The sequence below is a fragment of the Chelmon rostratus genome, chromosome 2 (assembly GCF_017976325.1).
Source record: "Chelmon rostratus isolate fCheRos1 chromosome 2, fCheRos1.pri, whole genome shotgun sequence".
Classification (NCBI taxonomy): Eukaryota; Metazoa; Chordata; class Actinopteri; order Chaetodontiformes; family Chaetodontidae; genus Chelmon; species Chelmon rostratus.
The window spans coordinates 26,806,380-26,827,335 of record NC_055659.1 but is presented as its reverse complement, the minus strand read 5'-3'; the positions used below and the strand labels follow the sequence as shown (position 1 = coordinate 26,827,335).

At 44.3% G+C, this 20,956-nt stretch overlaps 1 protein-coding gene across 3 annotated transcripts in view; it reads left to right on the top strand.

Annotated features, from left to right (window-relative positions):
- LOC121625056 (band 4.1-like protein 1) overlaps positions 1-20,956 on the top strand; it is a 74,179-nt gene that overhangs the window by 50,460 nt on the left and 2,763 nt on the right. For all 3 annotated transcript variants that reach the window (XM_041963113.1, XM_041963096.1, XM_041963104.1), the window contains exons 5-15: positions 781-823; positions 1,008-1,083; positions 1,451-1,669; positions 2,070-2,157; positions 2,267-2,419; positions 3,665-3,762; positions 4,677-4,852; positions 6,271-6,500; positions 9,437-9,586; positions 16,803-16,931; positions 20,719-20,778. In XM_041963113.1, the coding sequence (XP_041819047.1) occupies positions 781-823; positions 1,008-1,083; positions 1,451-1,669; positions 2,070-2,157; positions 2,267-2,419; positions 3,665-3,762; positions 4,677-4,852; positions 6,271-6,500; positions 9,437-9,586; positions 16,803-16,931; positions 20,719-20,778 (1,422 nt within the window). The remainder of the gene's footprint in view (positions 1-780; positions 824-1,007; positions 1,084-1,450; positions 1,670-2,069; positions 2,158-2,266; positions 2,420-3,664; positions 3,763-4,676; positions 4,853-6,270; positions 6,501-9,436; positions 9,587-16,802; positions 16,932-20,718; positions 20,779-20,956) is intronic.

Below are 20,956 nucleotides of genomic sequence, written 5' to 3'. Positions count from 1 at the left end.
ATGATAAAGATGCATATTCAGGGTAAAGACCTCCTCCAAATCAGCATAGATGCAATTTGTGTTAAAAAAGAAAACATGTAGATTCATTTCTAAGTAATGTGCTGATGACGAGGGCTTTTTAGATTAAAATCTCTGTTGTCAGTTTGCTGGAATCAGAGGGTTTGTCATTTCTGAGGAAATGAACTCATACAATACACATACAGGGCTGTGAGGGAAACAGTGTTATAAGAGGATATGTAATGAGAGATTCCATGGAACTCCTCAAGCCAAAAAAAAAAACCAAAACAACAAAAAGTAGATTTTTCATCCACATTTTTTACTGTTGCAAACTTGAGGGAGGCATTTCATCGCTCTCTCCATTGCCACCTCTGTGTTGCTGTGCCTCTCCAACAGCATGACTTACAGCTTTTGCTTCTGCACAGCTTCACACTGACAACATAGTCAGTGTGCACTGCACCACCGATGAGACGCTGTAGCAACCAAACCAGAAATGGTGCCCCTACAGGCGCAGCAGCGCACGGTACGGCGGTGTGTGAAGAGATCAGATAGGTAGCTGGCTGCCAGTGATTTTGCAACACAATGAAGAAACAGATGCTCAAATCAAATCTGCTCTCTGCACATTTTAGCAGCACAGCAGGGGAGGGCTCAGTTTCTTTATTTAACCATATGGAAAGGCTTTCATTAGGAACACTAACGGCAATTAGAGCGAAATGTGACACCGGGTGTGCATTAGCCATGTTTCCAGCCTGCCCTGTGTGAATTCTGCCTTCTGTCTTACAGAACTGGTTGGACCCCTCCAAGGAGATCAAGAAGCAGATGCGCAGTGAGTGTCTTTCCCAAGTAGTTGAGATGATAAATGTTCAATCATGTAATATTCAATTAGTAAACTCATAAAACCAGTTTTTTTCTGCCATATGAAATGAGTTTTGTCTTTATGTGCTAGATTTTTAATCGCAATTTTGTACAACATGGTGGTTGACCGACCATCTCTCATTCTCTTTTCTCAGACTCTCCGTGGCACTTTGCCTTCGCTGTCAAGTTCTACCCTCCAGACCCCTCCCAGCTCACTGAGGATATAACCAGGTAGAATGCACCTTTATCACACTCACGCTTACAATATCAACAGTTGTACCTCCTCTGGCTGAGCTGTCAGATGCTCTTCAGTGTTAATCAGAGGAGAAGTAGCTTACACATGTCGGTTCTGCAGGTGATTTTGCCTTAATTTTCCTACAGATGTCTGTTTTCACAAAAACTATTGTAACAATTTACATGGCATATTTGCCCTGGTGTCAAAGCAAACCAAATCCCTCTATCCTTTTTGAGGATTAGACCTGGAATGCTACTAACTGCCATGGATTAACTGCGCTGAATACTTGTTGGAGCTTGCCTTGGCTCGGGCTTGTTTGACTGCCAACACCCTCCTCTCCTCCCCTTTTGTCTCGTCTGACAGATACTACCTGTGTCTGCAGCTGAGGGATGACATGCTGTCAGGTCGACTGCCGTGCTCGTTCGTCACTCACGCCCTCCTGGGCTCCTACACCGTTCAGGCCGAGCTGGGGGACTACGACCACGATGACCACGGCTCCGACTACGTCAGCGATTTCCGCTTTGCCCCCAATCAGACTCGCGAGCTGGAGGAGAGGGTGATGGAGCTCCATCGAAACTACAAGTACTGGACAAGCTGTTGTCTGAATCCGAATTTCATCTATCTACAAATATCTGGGGATGACCCGCTGACGACTTTAACGTTGTGTTGAGACACTCCATCATGCATATGGCTGACGGATGCTGTCACATTACCGCACCATCTGTCAGTGAGATGTACACAGTGCGAGTATTGCCAGTGTGAAAACACTTCCTCAGTTACAAGGTCTTCACCACGCTCTGATTTGGCATTGCTTTTTGGCATACGGAGAAGTGAAATGCTCGGGGGGATGGAGGAATTTAGAGTTGAAGATATCAAGGATATTACTAAGATAATTCTTCCCCCTCTGTGCAAGATTATGGCTTTATTATTTAAGTAGCCCTGTTGTTGTTGGTTACAGATATTACGGTTTTTCTGCTCACAGGGGGATGACTCCAGCAGAGGCTGAAATTAACTTCTTGGAGAATGCCAAGAAACTCTCCATGTACGGGGTGGACCTCCATCACGCCAAGGTTGGCTGGTTCCAAAGCTATTTTAAGTTGCATGAAAGTGGGTGCAAGGATGCACGCAGTGTTGCTCTTGAGTAACTGCTGCCTCTCTTCTGTCCCTCGTCTGTTGCAGGACTCTGAAGGGATTGACATAATGTTGGGCGTCTGCGCCAACGGCCTGCTGATTTACCGTGATAGGCTGAGGATCAACCGCTTTGCCTGGCCAAAGATCCTCAAGATCTCCTACAAGAGAAGCAACTTCTACATCAAGATACGACCTGGAGAGGTATGCGGCGTGGTTGAGGATAATTGAAGGGGCACTCAATCCATTTTACACATTCAGGTTTTTTACAGGTCCTGGTTACCTGTAGTGCTACTTAACAAAACAGCTGAGTATGTATGTCTTCTCTAGCTTTGGAAGAGCTTTGTCACATTTGAGAAAGTAACCCTGATGATGTCAGTTTATCTGGGCTTGAGGGCATCTTTTTATCAAAAGTTGGTTGCTTCAATTTTTACCATTCTTTTTTTCTAAACACGTCGCTCACAAGTTCCCCAGATTTATTGATATGCGATGTTAAATCACTGGATTGCTGCTTTAAATGAATAGTTTTATATTTTGGGAAGCACACACATGTGCTTTCTTGTGTAGAAATAGATGGGAAGGTTGATACCACTCTCATGGCTGTTTGTTAAGCATGAAGCTTCAGTCAGCAGCACCAGTATACCCTCAATCCTCTCCAATTTCCTGCAAAAAGGAAATAATTTTATTCCCAAAATGCTGAACTATTCCTTTTATCCATGACGTCATATTTTGCATCCAGTAATAGCTGCTCTGTCGCAGCTGTTCCTGTTGAAAGCCATTGCAGAAATGATTAAGTGGTCAGTTGTGCTGAGCAGATGACTGTAAAATCCTCAGCTCTATACCTCCAGTTTTGCTCCTGTGCACGGTCAGGGTCTATGTTCTGGCCCTCCTCATTGTGCTGTGCAGCGCTGCAGCTTATCCTCCATGCTGAGCCTCAGTGTGACAGGCTGTCTGGGCCAGACCCAGTCAAGTGACAGAGCCACACAGTGAGCCTGTGGTAGAGCCAAATAAAGAGCCCCTTTAACAGGGCTGCTGCAGCTGCAGCCACGGCCAGAATAGAGGGATAAAGAGTGTAAATATAGAGCCATGAAATAGTTTTCCTCCCTTTCGCTCTCAGTGTCTGAACAGTGGATATTATCCTCCCTCTGCCTTGATCTGCTCCTTTCTGCCCAGTCAGCAAAAAAATTTTCCAAAATGTGTTTGCTCATGGAGTAGCAGTGGCTATGTCACCACAAATTAAAAAATGCTTTATTGATTGGGTTCAGTATTCATGCAAGTTTGAGATGTAATGAACTTACTGATTTTTTTTATTAATGTATTAGGTCTGCTAAACTTTAGTCTGTTTAGAAGTACTGAGGTTGCATTCAGCAAAACAAAGTATATCCACCTGCTGCTGTTTCCCCTACAGCTTTCTTCACATATCTGTCTCCCTGCCTCTCTCCCCTGCAGTATGAGCAGTTTGAAAGTACAATTGGCTTTAAGCTTCCTAACCACAGAGCTGCCAAGAAGCTGTGGAAGGTCTGCATCGAGCATCACACCTTCTTCCGGTAAGAACTAATCTCGTTTTCTCTCTCATCAAGGCAAACGAAACATGTCCATGTGTAGAGCTTTACCAGGTGCAGCCACACTCAGGTCATTACACAGTGCTTTGCCAAATATACAGTAGCTTCTCTGCAGCTCATACTTTCATGGCCACCTCGGCTTTACTAGTGATCAATACTGATACACCTTAAGAAGAGTGTGCAGGAGGTGCAATCCACACATACAAGGACCGGAATGGTAGACCTCACTATGAAGCCAGCATGCAAAAGTCACCGACTTCTTGTACTTTTCCTCAGCTGATCGTCATAGCCCCCTTCACTTTTCCAACCTTTTCCAACACGGGAGCTTCAGCTTCACCGTCACTCTCTCTCACTCGCTCAACCACAGACTCTTATGCACACATATAAGAGAAGCCATGCTACTCGTATAATAGAGGATATCGAAGGGATGGTGTATGTCAGCTTTTATCTCAGCTCGCTTGGAACCTAGCCCGAGGTGATACCAAAAAAAAAAGAAAAGTAGCAGGTGCTATCCACAGAAAAAGAAAAAAAGAGCGAGCGCAGTGGAGCTGAGCTGTACCACGCAGCAGAAATGCAGCTTAACAGATCTTTACAGAGTGTTCAAAGAAGATCCAGCTTTAGCCTGAAAATTAGGCAGCATTTTTCTACCTGATGAACATCGCTGCGCCTTCATCACACGTCATGCAGCATGCAGCAAGAAGTAGTTGGTCAAAGATGGTTCCAGTGTGATGGCTTCCTTTAGGTACAAATCATGCAATGGAGAATGTGACCCCAGAATTAGGCTTAAAATCCAGTTAAGTGTAACACAATTGAAGCTATATTCAAATCCAGCATTCACCCCTGTGTCGTTGCCTGGCTGTGTTTTGTTACGTGATACTGTATGTGGTGTGTTTTCACAGGCTGGTGTCTCCAGAGCCTCCTCCTAAGGGCTTCTTGGTGATGGGGTCAAAGTTTCGATACAGTGGAAGGACGCAGGCTCAAACCAGACAGGCCAGCGCTCTTATAGACCGGCCTGCGCCGCATTTTGAGCGCTCCACCAGCAAGAGGTACCTGCTGTCCAGGAGCTTGGATGGAGGTGAGAGCCACAATAATCAATAATTTATTCATGGAAGGTTTGAAGAGTGTATTTTTGAACCTGTATTCAGAACAAACTCTTGCCAAGATCGGCTCGGTCCAAAGGTGAAAAATCCACCTACCAGCACCACTAGAGTTCACTACTTTACATATTATATTTGTTCATTGTTCATTTGTTAAATCTGTACAAAACCCAAAGTGTAAAAACAACAACTTGCAGTTTTATGGGGGTGCAGGACATCGTTGCTCCAGGCTCAGAAACAGTCCCACACATAACCATGTTGTTTTATACTTTGGCTTGTATCTTTGGCCGGAGCCAGGCTGGCTGTTTCCCACTGCCTTCAGTATTAATGCTAAGCTAACTGCCCGCAGGTCGTAGCTTCATATTTAATAGATGTGAGAGTGGTATCAGTCTTCCTTTCTAAATCTCTTTTTGGCCATGATGCCCATCATAGTCCTTTCATTTTAGTTATCTGCTGGTACGAGTCTGATCCAGTTATTTACACAGCAGCAGAAGATATGAAATGCTGATTACGGTAAATATGTATGAGACACATTGAAATAATTGCTGTAGCCTGAGTGTGGCACACCTTATTTTTCACAAGCAACGTAATCCAAACACAGATCATTTTCACACACTCACTCCCGTGTACTGGGGAAATAGTGGGACTGAAGAAAGTATCGTCATTTGACCTGCATTATTTCAGCCGATACGATCTTTATCAGTACGCCAGGATCAGCTCTGATGCTGATCCTTAGGTAATCGTACTTATGTGGTTGTAGCATCAAAAACTGAAAAATGAAAAACTTAACTGCTGTTACGCTAAATCCATCTGCTGGTTTATGCAGTTTATGATCTTACATGAAGCCAGTTGTATATATTTATGCAAATCATATAACTATAATTACGTTGACATGCAGAGAACGTATGCATGTCTGCACGAGTGCAGAGATTTTCCCTGATACATCAGACAGTGAGAAGAACTTGAAACGGCTATGTGCACTGCGACTACCACTCAGTCTGTTTGTCATTATGCATAAAATGCAACCGCTTCGCAGTGTAGTAATACTGATAACATTGTTTTTTTGTGAGATCTACGTGACACCAAGGAACATAATTCAACACATAAGAAGCATTAATGTGTTTGCTGGGCTTAAACTGATTTCCCCACATTGGTCCTGATGACCATCAGTACATCATCTGGACTTCATGTTGACACCATTTTTACTTCTCTTGGTTCGTTTATGATAAATCAGTGTGAGCATGGACCGCACCAGAACTATTTTTCCCTTTGTCCAGACCAAATGAACTGAACTATAGCTGCAATGGTGTCCTGAGTGTATTTCCAAAATGTCAAAGTATTACTTTAAGACCCCATATCAGTTGAAGTGTAATAACTCACCTCTTGTCACCGGCAGAGTTCTCACGGCCGGTGTCAGCCATGTGTGAGAACCACGATGGCCTCTCCCACCGCAGCGTCAGTGAACAGCGTCGCCTCCACAGCCCCTCTGTGGACGAGCAGGAGACCGAGCTGGAGCCCAGTTTGGAGCAGGACGAGGAGGACAGGGACCAAGAGCAGGGCCAGAATACGGAGCAGGACAGAGACCACGATGGCAATGTCACTCCGAGCAAAAAGAAAGAGATCATGGTAGTGAAGCTTTCCTGACAGACTTTATATGAATTGCCGCTGTGGCGAAGTTTATTTTCTAATGTTAGAATTATGGAAGGTCCAAATGTACAGAGCTTTAGTCAACTTGAAGACAACCCCGGCCTCGGCGCAGGGCGATGGCACAGACTGCAGGTGCTGATGTATGTAGGTGCAGTACGAGCTTCTCAGGCTGATCCAGCGGGGGCATAACGCTGTGGTGGCTTTAGAGGATTTAGCTTTTACTAACTCTTCTCCTTTCACTCCTATTCACTCAGGCTTATATGCTTACACTGCACTGCTCATGAATCCCGCTGACAGCTTTACAGTTTTTAACCCTTACTCATTATGCTGAGAAATGCAAACTCAAGCTTTGCCCTCTGTTGCTAACATGCTTTCTCTTTTTTTAACTCTTGCTGGCGATAAGGAGGAGGCTGGCTCTCCGGTTGACAGTAAACAGGAGGTATTTGGTGTCTGGTGATTTGGTCTCAGTCTGTCTGTATACATGTCTTTATCCATCCATCACTGTTTCTTTTTCCAAGTATATCCGTCTTATTGTATCTCATTGTCTCTGCCTGTCTTCCTCTGTCTAAATGTGGCAGTCAACACTGTTATCGTAGAAAAAGCTGTGCTGCAATGCACCATATAAGCAAGCGATGCTGCAGAAGTTGTGTCTGGACTTATTCGTCACAGTGAAGCATCCCAGCACACATTTGACAGACAGTGGGTGCAGCTGGCAAAACGTGGACAGGTTTCAGTTGAAGCAAGGAATTTTCACAATATGACCTGTTGAAAAAGCTAAAAAAGCAGTTTGCACTGATATAAGAAAGCTGTAAGAAAAACTCCACCTTTATATTGATGGTGTATTTGCATGGCATATCACTATCTATTAAACTCTAAAATGTCTTCTGGGATGCATTTTCAAGTCGTTTCCTAGTTTGTCTTGGCTTGGCAACAAGTTGCCAATTGTAGCCGTCTGCCTGCCTGTCCTCTGACTGACTTCCACCATCCTGTCTCTGCACCTGACCTTGTTCCTGCACTCTCTGACCCTGCACCTTTCACCTCTGACCCCCCCCTTGTGCTCGCCCAATCTCCTGCCCCAACTCAGCTCTCTCAGTTGGACCAGGAGGCCACTCCTCGGCACAAACAGGAGGTACAGGTTCCTGTCTTCAGCCCTTTGTGCTATTTTGTCGTGTGTGCTGCTGCTGTTCCACCGCACCTCTGGTCTTTTTTTTTGGGGTGGGGGTGGGGGGGTGCTGATTGTGGCTTGCCTGCAGCTACTATCTTGGTTCAAAGGATGTTTTGATATTTCTTTTGGAATGTCATGGAGATTTGAAACATCTGTCAGTCATGAGAAGAGTTCGGGGGTCGTAGCTTTGAAAGTCTCCAGTGTTATCGATAGAGTGAGTCCTTCTCCCTGCTTAAGTTCCTATTAAGTATCAGTGCATGTTCCTCACTTTTTTGGAAAAGAAAACCACTATCATTACATGTATTTGAAATACCCTAATACTAAAAACACTTGGCCTCCAGAAAAATAGCGCCTGTGACTGAAAGATTCAGTGTGGATCTGCCTTTTATGGCAAAAAGGAATAACATGCAGTGTAATGCACTGAACTGAATCACGTTAACTATATTGCTCCTCCCCCACTTAAATCACTTTGCTTAATTATATATGACATTATTAGACAGTTAGTGCTGGTGCATCAATGCTAAAGCAGCATTTTACTGTCGTAGCTGGTAAAGGGGGGGCTAGTTGAAACACTTTACATACAGCGAGGTTGTCCAGCGGATCTAGATCAGTCCTGACGGTTGTCCACAAATTTGTATTCATTAGACTTTTCTCTAATGCCTGCTTTCTTGTGAAACACTGCATATCCTTTCCTCCCTGGGCCTTGTTATCTAAATGAAACCTTCTGAGAAGTTTGAGAGGAAAAGTCTCCAAATGTTTGGTGGAGCTGCTCACAACTCTTAGACATTGAAGAGAAGAAGAGATGAAGGACAAAATCCACAGTCCTGGTATTGTGCAAAAATACATTGTTAAGTTTTTCTTAAGTTAATTTGAGGCTTAGGCAGTCTGTATTACACAAATCCGGTGGGTATCCTCCAAAGTTGCAGTGTTTTAAATAGAGGATTTTCTGTTTCCTCTTGTTGAGCTGCAGTGGGGGATTGTGACACAAAAACAGAATCTAGTTCTAAAAAGACAGCAATGTTGAAAGATACCAACTTGATTTAGAATAACTCAGACTGCTAAAGCCTTGTATTAACTTCAGATAAACTTACACAGTATATTTTGTCCCCCATCACTTACATTGAGGACAGAGCACATGAGGAAGGGATCTCTTAACGACCAGTATGAGCATGAGGGATGATCACAGTAAGCAAAAACTGTTCTAATGTGAGTATGAGCATCTGACTGTTGTTTTGGGATGGACCTGAACATTTTTGAAGCAATCATTTCACATGTAAAGTAACTAGAGTACCTGCAGCTGTCATAAGAAAAGTATGTAAATTTCCCTCTGAAATCTAGTGGAATAGAAGTAGTAGTAAAAAAAGCAGCAGAAACTAGCAGTACTCAAAATTGTACTAAAACAGTACTTTAGTGAAATGTACAAAGTTACTTTAGGTTAGTAGATGTTATATTATAATTTCATCTTTCATCTACTTTCTTTGTTGTGTTCACTTGTGTCTTAAATTCCTTTTCTTCCTGTGAGCTTCTAATCATCTTAAACATCATTTCCCTCCACCGCTGAGTTATAAAACACTAGCATATTCTCGAGTTAACAGAAGTGTTCACATCACATTCACGTCCCGTCCCTTCAGTCATGCATATCAGACGTGTTGATGTGAGCGCCGCTGCTGAAAAGGATGTGGACATCCTGCTAAGGCATTCCCTCTCCTCTCTCCCTGCCTTGTCTTTCCTCTCGCTCGCTCCCCGGCAGTTTCTGGATAAGTCGCAGGACTTCCTGCTGAAGCACCAGGCCAGCATCAACGAGCTGAAGAGGACCCTGAGGGAGCCCAACAGCAAGCTGATGAACCGCGAGAAGCGCCTGTCAGCCACCTCCCCGACAGGCACGCCAGAGAAGAAGGCTGTGAGTAGGGGATTATGCTGGTGAGGGGGGGCGGCGGGGTCAGTTGGCTCTTAGGTCCACTATGGTGAATATCTCAAATTCAGGAAACTGGTGCCTGACTTTCCATTAAAGGGCTTTGATATTCCCGCCTGGCTGCTGCCATGTTGCGTTCCTCTTCCTGCTGAATGACTTGAGGGAAAACAGGTCATATTCTGGAGACTCTTGTTTTGCAAGTTTCTTTTTGTGTGCTCTTTTCTTTGTTTTTGAATAATTAAAGCCTGAGGATATGCTGTATGACTGTTAAAAAAAAAACAGCTGTTTAATTTCTTTCCTATAAACAGTTCAAACATATATCTGCTGTGCAAAGACACCACTGCTCAGAGGAACAAACACAAAAACCTGCAGTTTATTTTAAGAGGTGTATAATGAAGTGCGTCCTGCCTCTCTGTGGTGCGCCAGAATAATTCTGACAATATCTCAGAGGTCCTTGAAGATGACTGACAAGTAGCACAGAAGGAAGCATCTTGATGAGATTAGTTTCAAGATGTTTTTGGAGATTTACTCAATGCGAGGCACTTGAGAAATAATTATCAGTTATCTTTTTTTTTTTTTTTTTTTTTCCTTGATTGCCTAACAGTGACACAGTTTTCTTTATGCCGGATCATGAAAGCCCTCAAGCCTTGATCACATTTTGGTAATTAGGCTTTTGAAGATAGAGCACTGAGATTGTAGTTTTCAGATGGGATGGGTCTGTCTTTGCCGGTGCCTTCAGACAATCTCTCATCTGCTGTCTGGGATGATCGGATCAGAATGTGGAACGCTGTCTGCTGCAGAACATGTAATCTGCCGTGTATCTCATTCCAGGTAAAATGGCGGGGTGGGCGAGGGGGGGGGGGGGGTTAGTATTCTGTTTGACTGACAGCCGACGGCTGGGGAAGTCTCTGTGCTCTTGACTGTTTCCAAGAGATTCAGTCGAACTCAACTCTTTGATGCAGTTACAGAACAGAAATATTTGCATTCCAAATGTCTTGCAAATGTTTGCTGATTATGTGGATTGGGTGGCTGCCAGGTACACAGGATGGCACGATTTGAGTTTGAAGTTCATTAAAAAGTTTCTATAGCCAGTCAAGTCCTGGGTGCACTCATCCTGCCTTTCCCCGTTTTCACCCTTTTGCATGGAATGGTTTGTTGTGCATCTCACTAACTTACTCCCTCGTCTTGAGTGGGAGCTCTAACAGCTCTTCTCCCTTCTCTTTTAAACTCTCTCCTCTGCCTCGTGTCGACCAGTTGGTGGGCCGAGCAGTGGGAAAGGACCCTGTTAACAGCCTGTCTGTTGAGGGTTTCGTCCAGAAGACTCTGGTGACTTCACCTGAGGTTGCACATCTCTCTCTCTTCCTCTTTCATGATACAGTTTACTGTTTATAGCATTTGTGGGTTGGTGAAATGCACTGCTTACTGTGCATTATCATCACTCACACGCCTGTCTATTTAAGACAATGCTACCAAATATTGTACAATGAATCCCTAAATGCAAATGCATGTTTAACAAAACTCTGTGATTCAAATGACTGTGTAGATTTCAGTATTTGCAGTAGCTGTGCTTGGCATGTCTAACTGTGTTTAATCTATACCAACATGTAGGGCTCTGAGGAGTGGGTATTGATTGAAAAACACGAAACTTATCAACAGGACCCCGACTGGAAGGCAGAAGAAAAGAACAAATCTCTCTCATCTGATTCCTCGTGGGAGAAAAAGGAGCTGGAAAAAGAGATAGACATTACCAAGATGATACATAAAGAGGTTTCAGGGTATGACAGGAAAGAAATGAAAAGCCATATTGATGAATTTCCATCAACAAAATCATCCAGAGAGGCAGATGCATGCTCTGAGCCTCGACCAACAAACAAAAGTCGTTTTGTGATTCAATTATCTGAGAATGCAGACTTGTTCCAAGACAAATCTCAAAGTAAACCGTCTGAGGCCTCAGGCCCTGAGGCAAACAGCGACGTGGCCCTGGGCTCTCACCAGATCAAAGAACGCACAGCGTCGAAACCAAGGAAAAAGAGGAGACCCCAGAGCTTAAACCTGGGAATGCCTGCCGAGCTCATCTACAGGAAAGGAGACAGTGATTCTACTGGAGACGAAAATGAGGGCTCAGATTTGGACAACAGTCCAGAAGAAACCTCTGCAGCAGGAAATCATTGTGGATCATCCCCACTGGTGATGGGGAAAGATGATCAGGGATCAGGAAAGGATCAGTCTGTCAGGGTCTATAAAGACAACAAACAGGAGGAGGTATCAATAGGAGAGAGCAGGGAGGTCTCCACTCAAGGAACCGAGCAGGTAAAGAGGAAAGTGGGTCAGGCTGGGCCAGCAGATATCAATTTAGGTTCAGTGAACGGACCCGGAAAGCTAGAACATGAGGGCTCATTAGCAGGTGTGAAAGGGGAGGGTGTGATGAAGATGCGAGGGAAGGGCCTTATTGACAACAAAGAGCTAGCTGAGGTAAAACTGCGACAGGTCAGGACACATGAGAGGAAGATCAGTAGTTCTGGAGGAGAGGATATCGAGGGTTTCATGGGAGACAGAGGTCAGAGGACGTCTGTCCACCGACTGTCAGGCAGCAGCTACCAATCGGAAATCACCAGGATTGTTCCGCTCAAGCCAGAGCGATCGAAGAGCGTAGCGGGTAAGGATGAAAGGGACAGGACGGGACAGGACGAGCCCACGCGGGTCATCAGAAGAGAATACCGCTGGTCGGTCGGCTCTCCGGAGGGACCCTCGGACCTCGCCTGGACGGACGTCTCCACCTTCCATCCAGCATTTGCAGCAGATCTGGAGGGTGTCGCTAAACCAGAGCATCTCGATGATAGCTATCAGTCCGGCAGAGGATCCGCAGAGAGTCAGCTGTTCGGCTCGAAGATTTCAGCGCTTCCCAAAATGGCTCCCCCAGCCCCGCCGGTGAAAACGCAGAAGGCCAGGGAGTCCGGGCTAATACTGCGCAACAGCCGCAATGCCGGCAGGGAGCCGAGCCTGGACGCAGCCAAGAAGAGACACTCGGTAACTGTGCTTGGCATCTGCTATTCAGTCATTGGAAATAAAGCATCGCATGAGCTTCAGACAGACTCGCACGCCATTTTTCTTTTCTCCTACGTTTTCAGTGACTTGAAACACTCATCCATCTTACCTGTTCGTGCCTGTGTGAAGAGCAGGCGGAGCGGTACTTTTGCTCCGTCTTGTGGCAAAAACCAATCAAAAAAGTTTGGACATTTTCCCATATGGCAACCCAATTTATCCCCTCCCATTGCTCTCAACATGCACCACAATGTCTGGCAAATCTGTACAGCTCACCACTGGCTGTGAAAGTAAAAGAAAAAAAAAAAAAACAGGGACAAAAATCAATCTCTCGTGTTTTGGTTGTCGGTCTTCGCCTTCTCCAACGTGTGAGCCTCAAATTTCTTTCCAGCTCACGTTGTTCTCTGTCAGAGGGTGGCAAGCGTAGAAAGCCTCGCATATTATCATCGCTCCGGTGATTTTTGCACATCTCTCCGCCATTTTCAAACTGCAGATTCAAAACAAGTGATTTATTGCATACTAATCTCACAAATTAAATCACTCATTTGAGGAAGAAAGGGTGAAATGTACTGCCATCCATTACTTTGTTACAGACAGCTATTATCCCCCAAAATTAGTGATAAGTGAAGTATAGAATTGGTTTTGCGCACAAATGATTGAGAAGCTACATCAAACTGACTTAGATCAACAGAATGTACAAAATGTCCCTTGATCCTTCAGATTGGTGGCAACAAATCGTAAATCAGATGCATTATTCTCCTCTACCCCACCTGGGTAGAAAGCTAAGCGGTGTTATAAACACGTCGGTTCCTCCAACTGTGAAACCCCAGCAGGCAGCGAGCGGCCAGACACCACAGCTCAGTGCCTGACACAGTCAGATTTGCTGCTTTCATTTCACTGTTGGTATCATTAGGAGCTTGCACGCGTTTGGCACTGGAATGAAAGGAATTTGAAGTGAATAGACATGACAGCTTTCATCATTTCCCACCTTTTCATCTGAGCCGAGCTCTTGCATATATTGGATTAAATAGGCATGAGAAGAGGTGTTGCGTAGCTCTCGCTGGCGAGTGACAATCATATCAAGATCAGATTGAACCCGGGGAGAGTGGGAGAATATTAGGCACTCCTCAAAACATGTGGACCCGCTCGCACAGTCATTTCAACAGGCATTGAAATACGCCACCTTTTATTGGCCATTCAACGACATTATTTGACGCTATTTGAATACCCCCTTGTTAAAATTCAAGGTGCGTGGTTTTGCAACACTCTCTCAGTTGGTCAATGAGTGGCTGCTGCTATGCTGAAGACCTGCTCATTATGCAAACTGCATGATTCTGTTGCCCTGCCCCTGCTAACTCTAACAAATAAACTTGGCTGTAGATGTTTTTGTTGCAGTAAGCTCACCTCTTTTCTGCCCTCTAAACTGCGCCGCTGTATGCTGTGTTACTCTGGAGCAGTGCTTGAAATTTGCGCCTGAATCCATTTGGCCCTGCCTGGATCTGAACAGACCCAGTGGGCTTAGATTGGGTCTGGCTGAATTTCTCACCTAAACTTGGGTTTGGGTCACGTAAAAGACTTAAAAAACACTGAATTCCCAGCTGCTTTCAAATGCGTGGCTATATTCAGATTCGGAGTCTCGCTGAGCGGAACACCAGGATCCCAGTTTAGGTTTGGAGTGAAACATCCTGTGCTCAGACAACACTGAGCTCCAGTCAAGCTCTGCTGGTAGAATGTGTGTTTGCGTGGTGTCAGTCGAGCTGCAGCTTGTGCTAACCTTCACATGCTCTCTGTGCTCTTTCCTCTGCTTCCCCCTGCAGGAGCCCGTCTCCACTCCCGCCATTTATGAAGAGCCGTTTGCCGATTTCAAGGTTATTCATTTGTACTTAAACCCGCCTTCACATGCTCCGCTCATCGTTTCTTTCCCTCTCTGCACCCCTCGCGGGTAAACCGCATGCCTCCTAACTGACTGCACCAGCTTCTCCTCATCTATAAAAATGATGAAGTGTGTTATTTTTCACCGGCTACTCAGACGCCTTCATCCATCACCGTGATCAGAGTTTGAATTGAACCTGTGTGTTGTAAACAGAGGCCCCTGCGCGTGACTGTTGCTGATATGATGGAGTTTTTACTCTGATCTAATTAGCGAGTGTTCTTGTAAATAATGTAAGGGGCATTAGGCCTGCTTTAAATTGGCTGCCTCAGGAGCTTCATTATAATTCAATGGCTCCCCAAACCTTCTTCTATTTAGAGACGCGTTGCCTCCAAAGGCAGAGAGTGGTGGCTTCAGAGGCTACGCAGTTGACAACAAAGGTTTTAAAGTTTTCAGGCCTGCAGGAAAATACGTAACAGATAGAAAGGTTGTAATCCCTCCTCAGCCCAAAAGAATCTGGTCTCTTTAGTTTTCTTGTACGTTTTGAAGAAAATAAACTTTATTTAGATTAGTTATCGCCATACTGAATAGTGTTTTCCTAGGTGTCGCAGTGTCTGTCTACTTTTAATGTTTTAAATTAAATTATTGTTATGAATTCATTTTAAATGGATTACATATAAATATGATTTAAAGGTATCTTAACCCAAATCACATGAATTCCACTAGTCAACAGCTGAAATCTGCTAAGCTAGTTAACACTAGCAGGGGTTTAGCATTAGCATGATGCTTCCCCATCATCAGTGGTTCTGGCTGCCGCCTCATTTAGTTATGTGAAATAATAAACACAGTCCGTTAAGTGTATATATTTCAGCTACAAACAAATAAATTAGTACATTTAGTTTGTGCTATAGCTATCCATAGTTAGCTCGCCTGAGTACAGCTACCACAGTTTGGCTTGGTTTCTATCATTTCTTGTGAATTTAAAAAAGCTGAAATCATGCATTTCTCTGACAAAATATTTTTTGATAGAAAGGCAGTCAGATTCTGGTCTTAACTCACCTTTGACCACATATGTAGTTACTGCATTTAGCCTTTGAACAGTCCAGTAAAGAAAAGAATACGAATAAGTCAGAGAAAAATCCTGATTTTATTGTGTCATAGAAACGATTCCTTTTCGTCCTTTTATTTTTGGCCCCTTGGATTTTCCCAGCTCCTAATTTCAGAGCCCCTGTTTGAATTCAAATGTTGACTTTTCAGTTACGACATGATTGCATTCCCTATGATTTTGCGCTGTATGCTCAGGATACACTGCATGTTTAATGACTTTGAATTTGGAGCCTCCATGAATCCCAGCAAACACACCACCCTCAGCCTCATCCCATGCCATCTTCACCATCTGTCAGTTAAGCAACAGTTAAGTAACCTTAGAGTGGTGATCCTGTATCTGTACCCGCCCCAGAAGGAGCTCGGGGACAGGAGGCCCCCGCCGAGCATAACCTCAGAGGAGGAGCAGGAGCGGGACACGTTGGCCTGCATGAGGGAGACTCACCTGGGCATCGAGCGCAAGTGCTCCAGCATGACGGTCAGCTCCACGTCCAGCCTGGAGGCTGAGGTCGACTTCACCGTCATCATGGACCTCCACTCCGGCGTGGAGGACTTCTCTAAGGGCATGTCGGAGCTGGGAGAGAGGGAGCGACAGCCCGAAGTTGGCCGGGAGGACTTTGAGGAGACCTCCAGATTCTACTCTGCCCGTCTGATGGGCTCCCGGGACAAGTCTCCCATAGAGGAGAAGCTTCCTGAAGAGGCAACACATCATGAGGTAGACAGATGAATCTCTTCATCATTCATCATCATCACCCTCTGGACTCACCCTGCCTGGCTGGACATAACTTCCCGGTTCTGCACTTTCTTTGTCATTGTTTTTGGACCTTTTCTCATTGTTTGAATTTTGTTACGTTTGATTTCTGTTTAATTCTGCTCAAAAGTCTACATATCTTATTCTGTTTGATGCTTTAATGTATGAATTTTTCATCCATTTTATTTTCGTCTGATGTGTTAGTGTTTCTTTGGTTTCTCCTTCTGCCGCATCATCATTTGCATGCTGTCATCAAGCCGAACGATCCAGTTAAGAACTTTATTTCAGTGTTTCTTCCTGTAAAGTTAACAGTGTTCAAATGCTTTTATCTGAAATGTATGCTGCTCAGAAGCGGTGCATTTCCTTTTCCAAGGTCTTCAGAAGTCCTGCCGTGAAGAAATTGCTTGATGTTGTTTGACTTTGTTTGTTTCACACAGCCTCCTGTGGCAAAGAAAGACCCCAGTGCTGTGAGTGTGGCCCACATGCTGAAGAGGTCCGACACCAAGACGGAGACGCATACGAACGGATCAGAGATCCACCCCAACATCGTGAATGTCTCACCGCAGGTAGAGCAACAACACGAACATGAGCGTGAACGAGTCTTACTATAATGTTGCTGTAATCGCACGCAGCTACTGCCTTTGGTTTTTCTCCGTCCCTTTCATTGTTAATTGCTGTGTGATGCTCACAAACGGCTCCACTGTTTCTTCCAGCGAGTGACATTATAACTCACAGCAGACTCCTTTTATTTACATCCAGCATTTGTTAAAGGAATGTTTGAGCGACGTCGAACACTTGGGGTAATACACATATTTGCTTTCTTGCTGAGAGTCAGATGAGATGATCAATATCACTCTCATATCTGTCTGTTCAGTGTAACAGGCTGCGTACAGACAGCAGCTTGTTAGCTCAGCTTTCAATAAAGGCTGAAAATGAGGAATCTGATGGTAACAACATCCACTCCATAATCCACAATCCAACATTTTTATTAATCTGTAGAAACACCAAAGTGTAAAAGCAGCACAGTATGGGCATATGAGGTGATGTGCTGGGTGCAGAGACTTGCTGAGTCTCCATTGGTTGCTTGGTGACCTCATGGCGAAAATCACTGTCGTATTAAACAAACAAAAAGAACGTGTTAATTATGAGCTGTAGAGGTGCTGGTAGGCGGGCTTTGTTGTGTTTGGATAGAGCTGGGCTAGCTGTTTACCCCTGTTTCCATTATTTATGCGAAGCTAAGGTAACCGGTTGCTGGTGGTAGCTCATAGATACAGTATATGCACATAGATCCCATATCGGCATCTGCTGTTCATGGGAGCGAAGTGGCCCGCAGATTTGTGAGGGAGAGCTACATCGCCTAACGCATGTCCTATCGACAATAAAAATCATCATAACTCATTTTTCACGTGGTTTGGTGACAGCCATGTTTTAATGATGCAGGTTACTTGGTCAAATAAAATTTTTGGGTTTTCATTTTAAAGTTTTAAAGTTCAATGATTAAGGAAATTCCTTTTTTGAATTTTTTTTAACATTTACAACTGACGAATTTACAAATACACACACACACACATACACACACACACATATATAAACTACAAATTTAGCTCTAATCTCAGAGAAATAGAAAGACTGATGATTTTTAAACCTAGTTTTCATCATCTACCTGATATTTAACTGTAATGTGTAGTATAAAATTTTTCTTTACCCGACACAAGTTAGCTAAACTTCTTATCAGGACACTTAACTTCATGTTGACTTAAAAGGAGGATTAGCCTTCTTATTGTGATACATCAAATAACACACGTTGGTAACAGTGAAATGTTGTAAAATAACTTCTCACCTGGGAGATGTTGTGCCCTGTTGCTTGTTTGTGGCATCTCCTTTCATTTTCTACCATTTGAAGCAAGATGGCCGCGGCAGAGATGCACCTCGCAAGCCTGAATGCAATCCAGTGTATTTATCTATCGCGGTAGCTTCATATTTACTGTGTGGGCATGAGGCATTAATCTACTCGACTTCTCCTGGCAACGTTTCCCAGCTATTTCTTTAATATGTCGCTTTTTTGGTTTGGATTTATCGTACAGACTTGTTATTTTGCTCTTGTTCCTTTTTTCTATTTCATATTTTATACATCAATGCTGATGCTTTTTAAGCTGCAGTATTGGAAGAAAGGGCAAGTGAGGAAAATATCAGAACCGATCCCATCAGTCACCCAACACATAGTAGCAATGGAAACTGAATGTTTTTCCAGAGCTCTGGAGTTGGTCTTGATCAGAGGAGGAAGCAATTTCTACGGGCTTCAGTGACATGAAGGCCATATTCCCCTGACAGGGATGACATAATAGCATCATTATGGAGTGATTAAAGTATTGACAGTGTATTAATGAGGCTGATGAAAGCAGGTGCGAATCCTATTCATCTCCGGAGGCAAAGATTTGAGTGCTGGCTGGCTGTCCCACAGGTGCCTTATTAAAATGTAATCATTTCTGGGCTCTTTAGCCATTCAGCTAATGGTGTGGATGAACTTAGGCAATGATGTAGAGAGGGTGCCTTTGAAGTGCCAGATCAGTGTTCAGTCGAATTTTCTAAGATGTCAGAGCGAGACACAGTATAGTGTGTGTGTGTGTGTGTGTTTGCACGAGCGTCTGCAGCAAATGGGGGATGACGTCATCGACAGGCAGACAAAGATCTCCATACCAGCATTCAGCCAGCAGAGGGAGCCACGTCATGTCTGCTGAGTTTCTCAACAGCAGCACAAAGGCTGGGCCGCTGCTCGCTGTCTGCATGTCGCTGACAGGCTGTGAATGCGCGCAGCACTGCCACCAGCCTGCATTTTACTCTGCTGCAGCCTCACTTGGTCTGGTCTGACCAGCAGGTTATGGTCATGTCAGCAAACTCTAACAGATAATTCCTGTGTTGCTGACATTATTGTATCAGTGTGCTGACTTCACGTTCTATCATGTCACAGATATTACACATTTTATTTTTTAAAAGTAAAGTGAAAGACAAGAAGTAGACATGCTACACATAACCAGCACAAATGTTTGCGGCCTGTGGCTCCATAGAGCCTTTTCCCTGCAGACACTGTGACTTTTCACCGCAGGTGTAGCTAATGACATTAACGGAGGCTCCTGTCAATGAGCCAGCAGGAACGACAGGCCTTTGTCACGACAGATATTTGGACTTGAAAAGCGCAGCTGAAACTCATTTTGTCAACAATGGCTCAGTTGTGTTGAGTGTGTCATGCCTAGTTCACACGTTCATGGGGATTTTTTAAAAGCAGCCTTTTCTCTGTCTTTTGGCCTTTCGTCCACACACAAATGCAGCTTTATGTCCCTGAAAACCGACATTTTGGAAAAAAGATATTCAGAAACTCGAAGTGTTGATTTGTAGACAGATAAAACAGAGTGTGCCCAATTATATCCTGTGATTACATGAGGTGATTTTGAGCAATGGTGGACGTTGGCAGAATACTCCTAACCTTGCTAACATGCATATGTACAGCTACTCTTCCGCTATACTGAGGAGCAGGGTGGGGGAGGTTTGCTACATAATCCAACACTCCCACGACATGATACAGTACGAGATGTTGTCGGACCTCTAGTTGCAGGCAGCCAGTAATAGATTTTTTTCCAGGCTTCTGATTGGCTGCTATGTATTTAGGGTTCTTCTAATTTACCACCATGTATGTAGGGTTCCTCTTATATTGCATCCTGTTGGTTTGGCAATAGAAAAGTGACATAAATTACAATCAAAGACAGTATGTATACTATACGCAGTCCATTTTTGAGCTGTGGATGCACCGTATTCCCCCATAATGCAATGCACCAAGGAAGTGGAGGAACTGCTCAGAACTGGCAGTAGCATTCCAAAGTCACAGTTTGATTAACCTCCAACATCACATGTGTCCGTTCCTGTCAATGGCACTGTTAAGGGGGGGGGCCAGGGGGTGCCATGGGCGCCCTGATACAATCACTGGCCTCCCCACTGGCCCCCCTCATGCGTCGCATGTGCATAATATACCTTAGTCTGATATTTTACTAGTATGGATTTAAGGCACAGCCAGGTTGCCTAGTGATGATGTCTTTAAAGCAGTTGTAATCCATAGTTTCAGACAGAAAATGGATCACATGACTTGCTGCTGAGAGTAGATACAATATCATTCTTTGTGGCTCCTTTATTACCAACGACTCGTGTAGTTGTAATATGCCGATTGAAGTAATTCTTCTTTTATATGCTCACTTTTTGCTTTCTTTGATGTTGCTGGACTTCCTTCATATTAGGAGGTTAATAAGACTCTGCCCGCAAGTCTCACTATTACTGTAAATCAGACTGTTTCTCTCTCCCCCTCAGAACTACGGCGTCGTCAGCCCACGGGAGGCTTCTGCTGCCCTTAAAGAAAACGGCTCCCCTGTAAGTATCTTTACATAAGGAGTGCATCCACGTGACAGCTGATGTGTGTGAGGTGGCAGAGTAAGAAACCGTGCTGTCGCCATTTGTAGCCTTTTCTTCATAGGCTTCTGAGTAAGTGTGAAATTGAAAAAGACAAAACATGACTGCATTGCGATCCGTGTGTGTGAGCCAAGTGTTT